The 7,590-nt window shown below is 34.4% G+C and overlaps 1 protein-coding gene across 1 annotated transcript in view; it reads right to left on the bottom strand.

The window, feature by feature from the left end:
* Positions 1 to 7,590, bottom strand: part of LOC107735523 (lipase maturation factor 2-like) — a 9,942-nt gene that overhangs the window by 1,671 nt on the left and 681 nt on the right. The window contains exons 2-12 of the mRNA XM_016547179.1: positions 6,699 to 6,976; positions 6,014 to 6,209; positions 4,455 to 4,633; positions 4,228 to 4,366; positions 3,581 to 3,715; positions 3,402 to 3,507; positions 3,230 to 3,326; positions 2,267 to 2,449; positions 1,560 to 1,728; positions 1,315 to 1,426; positions 963 to 1,071 (exon numbers count right to left, since the gene is read on the bottom strand). Of these exons, the coding sequence (XP_016402665.1) occupies positions 963 to 1,071; positions 1,315 to 1,426; positions 1,560 to 1,728; positions 2,267 to 2,449; positions 3,230 to 3,326; positions 3,402 to 3,507; positions 3,581 to 3,715; positions 4,228 to 4,366; positions 4,455 to 4,633; positions 6,014 to 6,209; positions 6,699 to 6,976 (1,703 nt within the window). The remainder of the gene's footprint in view (positions 1 to 962; positions 1,072 to 1,314; positions 1,427 to 1,559; positions 1,729 to 2,266; positions 2,450 to 3,229; positions 3,327 to 3,401; positions 3,508 to 3,580; positions 3,716 to 4,227; positions 4,367 to 4,454; positions 4,634 to 6,013; positions 6,210 to 6,698; positions 6,977 to 7,590) is intronic.

Here is a 7,590-nt window from a genome sequence, read left to right as displayed (position 1 = left end):
TATATATACATATATATATATATATATATATACACACACACACATATATATATATATATATATATATATATACATACACACACACATATACATATACATATATATATACACATAAAATATATATTGAGGGAAGCAAATCATATCATCAACAAAGAAAAACATTATTTTTAATATCCAATACTTTATCTTGTATATTCATGTATTCATTATTCATTCATTATCTTAAGGCTGCACAACTAATCAAAAAAGAAATTAAAACTAAAATCACAACATATATTTTTAAATACTAAATTTTTTACAGTGAAATATTACAATAGTAATATTTCTTATCTTTCAGTAATGTTTATATTATTATTATTATTATTATTAATTGTATTAAAAATAATTCATAGCCATAGTGAAATATAAGCAGTTAAGATAGATTAGATACATAAGATAGTTTTTTATTTTTATTTTTTATCACAATTATATTATTATTTTTGGTTGTTTTTTTCCCACATTGTCAAGCCCTATATTCATATATAGACTGAAGATAAAATTAATTTTACTAAATTGTAAGGTACTAGGCTATACCGCTCACAAAATAGTTAAATCTTTGTAAATACCAACACTTATACCAGTGCATGCTTATTAAAAATATTACAAAGCATTAAAGTGCCATGTTTTTTGTGCAAACGATATTTGAACAACATAGTTTCATTTTGATTCCTTCTCATTATATCATCTCTCCATAAATAATACAAACACACTCTTTATGTCAGCTATTAAATGTCTGTATTTATCTATGCTTGTGCATGTTCAAGTAAAATTATTAAAAAAATACTGTTTGTTGAATCAAACTACCCTGCAGATAACAGACGGTCAACTTTAGGTCTGTTTGTTCTCCTCTGAGGTTATCAATATTCAAAATGTGTCCCAATTTAATTACACTTTCACTTTTTATCAGCAGACTTGTTTCTTACCTTTAAACCATGTTGAACCAGCATCTGTTCAAGGTAAGAGTCACCGAGGTGCACCATGGGATAGAACTCTTCCACGTACACACGTCTCCACCATCGCTGAGGATATGACCTAAACACACAAACACAACCAATATGACAAAGTCACAAAGACAGAAAATGCAACCAATGAGGCTAAACAATCTTAACTTTAAAAAAATATTACTTGAATTAAAATAAATGTTAATTGAATAAAGAAATATGTATCAAAAACATTTCTCCTTTGAGAGAAGTTGAAATGCTAAAATAATTAAAAGTAAATACATTAAAACTTAAAATAAAAATAAATAAAATAAAATAATAGGTGTGCACTCACCCGTCCTCTTTGGGCTCGCTGAACCAGTATTTGTAGCGGTGAGCTCGGAGGTACGCAGGAGGCTGTTTGCTGAACGGATACTGAGACTCATCTGTCTGAATGAGTCTGATCACTGCACAACACACACATGGAATATTTCCACAGTATAGTATAAAACACTGCATTAGGCACTGCATCTCGTTCAGACTGATGCACTTGATGCATTTAAATCTCATGCATGCACAAGCAAACACACGTCATCTCACCGTCTCGTTTGCCCTGCAGGAGTCTGTGTAGGAGGCTGCTGAACCAGGGGCTCTGTGCGTGCGGCCCCAAAGCAGCAAACCACATCTGCCAGTCCAGCCTGGGCTGGTGCGGAGTCACCACAGGGGGCGCTGCACTCATGTTCCCCGGCTTATACATGAACTCGATCTCCTGCAAAAAGTATAAAAACACCAGTTACTGAACACAATCATATATAGTTACAGTAGATATGTTTACATGTACTACTTTTTTTCAATCCGTATTTATACAAAACCGATTTTAGATTCTGAACGTTCTTCAATCCTATTGAGCCATCAATTCAATTACAGATCACAGAAAAACAGCTTACTTGGGTGCATGTAAATGTAGCTAGTTTTAATTTAAACCAACTGAATAATTAACTTCACCTTGAAGCTGGTGCATGTACATAAATTTTTTTTTTTGAAGATTCTGAATAGTTAATATTTTTGCAATTTTGGGGGTGCTTGCCGCAAAGAATCTACATACGTCATCTTTAAGATCCTGGTCAGATGATATTTCTTTGATTCAATGTTTGAACCTACAACTTTTCAGTTACTAGCCAGTATTTCAGACCTTTTGGGCTTTTTTTGACATGTTTTCATATTGTACATGAAGTCTATCTCCTTCACATACAAAGCAATGCTGTAATTCGGACACTAAGCACTTCCTCAAGTACTTGTAAACTGACCGTCCATGTGTTGCGATCCATACTGCCTTCAATGACCACTTCTGGACGGCCTCCAACCCCGGTCATTCTCCGGAATAATCCATACGAGTTGACTAGCTGGTAACGTTCGGTCACCTCAAACGCTGTCCGGATCCCAGGCCAGAGGTTACTGTGTGCACCATACTCAATGTAGGTGTAGGGAACCTGCACACACACTTCATTATTAGAGCCATTATTTCTACATAACTTAAAGGGACAGTTTACAAAAAGAAAGAAAGAATTCCGTGTACTATGCTTGAAGTACACAGTGAAGTTCTCATGTATATTGTTATAAGGTTTAAGGTTTGAACATGTGGAAGCATGAATGAGATTTTGACAAAAATGTGGAAGGCAAGATTTTCTAATGCTAATGCTAATTATTAACTGCGAATTACAAAACTCCATGTGGAGTACTTTTTATGATGGATGGATGCACTTTATTTCGCTTCAAAATCTTGATCACCATTCACTGCCATTATAAGGCTTGGAAGAGCCAGGACATTTTTTAATATAACTCCGATTGTATTCGTATGAAAGAAGAAAGTCATATACACCTAGGATGGCTTGAGGGTGAGTAAATCATGGGGTAATATTAATTTTTGGGTGAACTTTCCCTTTAAGGACACACAAACAGGAAGTAGTGTTGTTGACATTAAATAAAACTAAAATAAACATTAAGAGAAATATAATAAAATATATATAAAAAAGCATACTTATTTTATTACAGGCAAAATTTCTCATTTTCATTTATTTTATGTTGAAGTACTAAAAATAAAAACTAAATGGACATATTTAGACTATTAAAAACTATTAAACTATTAAAAACAACCAAAAACATAACAAAATGACTATAACTTTAATTAAAACAGAAAATTCAAAATATTAAGAAATACTATAAACGTATAATAATGACACTACAATAGCAGAGACAGGAAGTTTACTGACCAGACTGATGGCAAACATGGAGACTGTAGCCGCAGCCATAACCGCCCACTGGATTGTGTTCCAGAGTCGCCACAACACTCCTCTCACAAAAGTACACCTGAAATAAAAACATCTGTTCTACCAGGCCATACTGAGCCAACAAATCAGATGAAAACTAACCCACACCACTCACTTAAACATGGCAGAAATGATCTCCCATGTGAGAGACAGCACGCCAATCCAGATACTGGGCACCGTGACCGTCTTCAGAAAGCCGTTGAACTCAAAATACGTAAATGCTGAGGAAACGAAAACAGATTAATGGCACTGAACGACAAGTGAACTGAATAAGACCAAAGTCAAAAGCTTCACCTGTTTTGGAGGAGACGATCTTATTTTCCCAGTCCACCTGCAGGTCAAAGTATCTGACGCTCCAGTAGCCAAGCAGAGCGCATGTGCATATCTCTAACATCACAGCCAACCAAGAGAACAGAGTCTGCAATGATGCTGGAAAACAACAATAAAAAGAATGAGTTATGGCCATCTGGACCTGGTTTTCACATCTCATCCTATTCCTAACAGGGCACAACATACATTTCCGTCATCATGTAGTATTTGAAAACAGCACATAAAAAATACAAAAACATGAGGCAGCACAAAAAAATAAGTATTTTTTCCAGAGCAGCAAATCAGCATATTAGAATGATTTCTGGAGGATCATGTGACACTGAAAATTCGGCTTTGCATCGCAGGAATAAATCACATTTTTAAATATATTCAAATAGAAAACGGTTATTTGAAATTGTAATATTATTCCACAATATTACTGCTTGCACAATATCAATGCAGCCTTGGTGAGCGAATAAATCACATTTTTAAATATATTCAAATAGAAAACGGTTATTTTAAATTGTAATATTATTCCACAATATTACTGCTTGCACAATATCAATGCAGCCTTGGTGAGCATAAGAGACTTCGTTCAAAAACATCTTAGTGTAATGTAAGTGTGTCCATACTGCTCTCAGTCTTTGGCGTGGATCTTCGGAGCCAGAAGTTCACATGTCGGTCATCCAGCAGCGACATGCACAGGGTGATGGTGAGAATATTAAAGAAGTTATAATTCCCAGACAGGATGATGAACAACTGTAGCAGAACCTGTAACACACCAAGTTGTCACATTAATGCACAAACTCAGGTCAACTTCTCTATTTCTGATCAAACACACACACACACACTCGCTCACCTGCATGTAGAAGGCGACGAGTCTGTGTCTTCGTATGGGGCTGAAGAACATGAAGGGAACAGCGATCTCGATAACAAACATTCCCACCACACTGAGTTTCTGGAACCACACCGGCAGCTGATGAGCAAACCAGGCCAGCGGGGTCGGTATAAACTGGGTCTCATAGTGATAGGTCAAAGCTGATGAGACAATAACAGAACATAGTGTTTGACGGCGAATTGACATGAATAATTTGATGTGTATATTTTATTTCAGACATAATAAAAGCAATACATATGTCTAGTGGCAGCACTGTCATAACTTTCATGGGATTTACTACTTATACTTAAATTAGAGTAAAATGTGGAAAAATAAACTAAGGCTAATGATTAGAGTGGAATACTAGCATGCTGCTTTTTTAACAGATGTAAAAAATAAATAACTCTCTCTCTCTATATATATATCTATCTAGATAGATAGATAGATAGATAGAAAGACCAACAATACATAAATACTAACAAAAGAAATAAAAATAAGTAAACAAACTTCACTTTAAATTCCAGAATAGAGGCATCAGCTACCTAAACATTATGCATTTAGGCTTACAAATAAAAGTCTTAAAAATAATAAACCATTTAATTGTTTATTAAAATGGAAAGGAAATCTTAAGCAAAAACGTATAAATAAATAAATAAAATTTGCACATTTATTTAAAAAAAAGGCCATCTTCTCAGCTATTCAAACTAGTGACATTTTTTAAATAAATAGCAATGTTTCAGATATGCTTTAAAACTGCTGAATGGTTATCATAAACTGCTTTCTATTTTTTGTTACATTAAACATTTCAGTCTAGCACAATATAACAATATATTCTGCAGTCATACTTAGATGCGGTCAGCGGTGATAAATGCAACTGCTTAATGTCATCGGTACTGGACTAATAAGTGAAATAGACTGATATATTTAATCCAAATATAGCCAAATGATCATGGAACACATTATTTTCAGTTAGTCTACCTACAAATAAAGACAAATAAATTATTTGCTTACAGTCTATAACATATTTTATCCATGACATATCGACTTTCTGTATCTTTATTCTTCCATTATATTTTTCTTTGAACTTTTTTTAAAAAGAAAAACAATGTTAAAATAGCGTTTTTGTTGTTGTTGTTGTTTTTAAGAATGTAATAAATTATAATCACATGAACTCACTACACTGTATGTTTAATTTAGGAAGATTTAAGCATAAAAAAAAAAAATCTATTGTTATGCAAAATGCATTCCTTAGTGATGACAACAATGTAAAAACAATGAACAATGAAGGAAAAAACAGAGTCCAAAAAAATTTTTTTTTAAAAACCCCCAAAAGATTCTGCTTCCATTTCATTTGTCACGCAGGAAATGAAAGGTCAACTTGAGAGCACTGCATTGTGGGACACTGTATCTCACACTGTGCTTTAACAGGCCATTTGAGTATTTTGTGCATGCAGAATACATACTGTAAAAACATACTGTTGTGTTTAGTGTAATAGGATATTCTGAACCTTTCAGCAGCAAATCCAAAGCTGATTCCTCACCTGTCAAGCCCCACCAAGTGGGACAGCGGCTGTTCAGTTTGACGACACCCGACGCAAACATCAGCCGAAACAACAGCCAGCGCGCCAGCCAGAAAGTCACGTTGTCATGGAGACGCACCTTTGAAGACCAGGGCATTTTCATGGGAGCGATGAGAATGGCCAAGAAGCCCGTCTCCAGCAAGAGGTTATCCATACTTTGTATTATAATTACATTAGACACTATATTACATGATGTTTTATATATAATGATACATGATACAACATAAAAATATCCACTGTAATTATATTTTTGATTATTTTTTTCTTTTCAAAATTTTACATTACATTTTACATTCAATACAGTTTAAAGATAGCAAATGAGACTAAATTATTTAAAATACTTCTAAAAATCCATTTAAAAATATAAATGATGTAAATATGTATTTAAAAATGTATGCAATTAAAAACTATGTATTGTAATATATATTGGCCATTGTTTTGATTATCAGCATCAGCCAATGACCTGGTTCAAGGAGTTTTCAGATACTAATTTCTGTTTAATTTTTAATTTTTTAGAAGTTTTTAGGGGGAAAAAAACATGAGCATTTTATTTTTTTGCTGTCAGCCATAGGCCACCTGTTCTCTAAATATTGCACAAGCCAGTGATAACCACATATTGGTCTACCACTACACTAGTGGTATCAGTGCTGTATGTGAACGGAGTCTGTACCTGGTAGAGGGACAGATAGAGTATCCAGAGCACCAGGAAGACTCTGCAGTCTCTGAGAACCGGCAGAGCCAGAGTCATTAAACTGAGCAGAGCTCCGGTCAGACTCAGCAGCTCCATGCACTGCTGCGTGTCCAAACCCAGACGAGGACCGAACCACAGCAGCATGGGAGAATCCTTCAGCTGCTCCACAACACTCTTCCCAGACACCCGCAGCTGCCACCGCGCCGGCAGCACACCCTCGTTCCCATACAGACCTAAAGACAAAGAGAGAGAACTCACATAGTCAATGCCGCAAAATGCTTTTTGATTAGTGACCTAAAAATGGTGCAGAATCTGAAAAGTGATTCATTTTATGTCACAGTGTTACTTTAAGTTTTAGATTTTGCAGAATCCTAAAACTTTATTTCCAGGTTTCAGGTCCCACATTGTTTATGTGTTTATATGACTTTTGGACCCTACATGGCACTTAATGATTACTATATTCATACACTATGAAATTTACACGAAAATACATGAGAATACCCTGGTAAATTGCGGGGGAAAAAAATTATAGTATATATGCTATAATACTATAATAACAAATATTGGTAGGATATATATATGGTGTATATTATATTTATATATATAAGGCTCCTATGTTTATGTTCAGTTATTTCCGATATATGAAATGCATTTCCTCTTAAGGCTGTAATATTCAGACTTCCCAGATTTTAAAGGGATCATATGATGCTATTTTAAAGATCATTATTTTGTGTATTTGTTGTAACAGAATATGTTGACATGCTTTAATGTTCAAAAAACACATTAGTTTTCAAATACTGTACATTATTGTAGGTCCTCTATGCCCCGCCTCTCTCAAACACGTCGT

Source organism: Sinocyclocheilus rhinocerous, unplaced genomic scaffold, assembly GCF_001515625.1.
Source record: "Sinocyclocheilus rhinocerous isolate Xijiao unplaced genomic scaffold, SAMN03320098_v1.1 scaffold942, whole genome shotgun sequence".
In the NCBI taxonomy this organism is placed as follows: domain Eukaryota; kingdom Metazoa; phylum Chordata; class Actinopteri; order Cypriniformes; family Cyprinidae; genus Sinocyclocheilus; species Sinocyclocheilus rhinocerous.
This window is presented reverse-complemented; position numbering and strand designations above follow the sequence as displayed.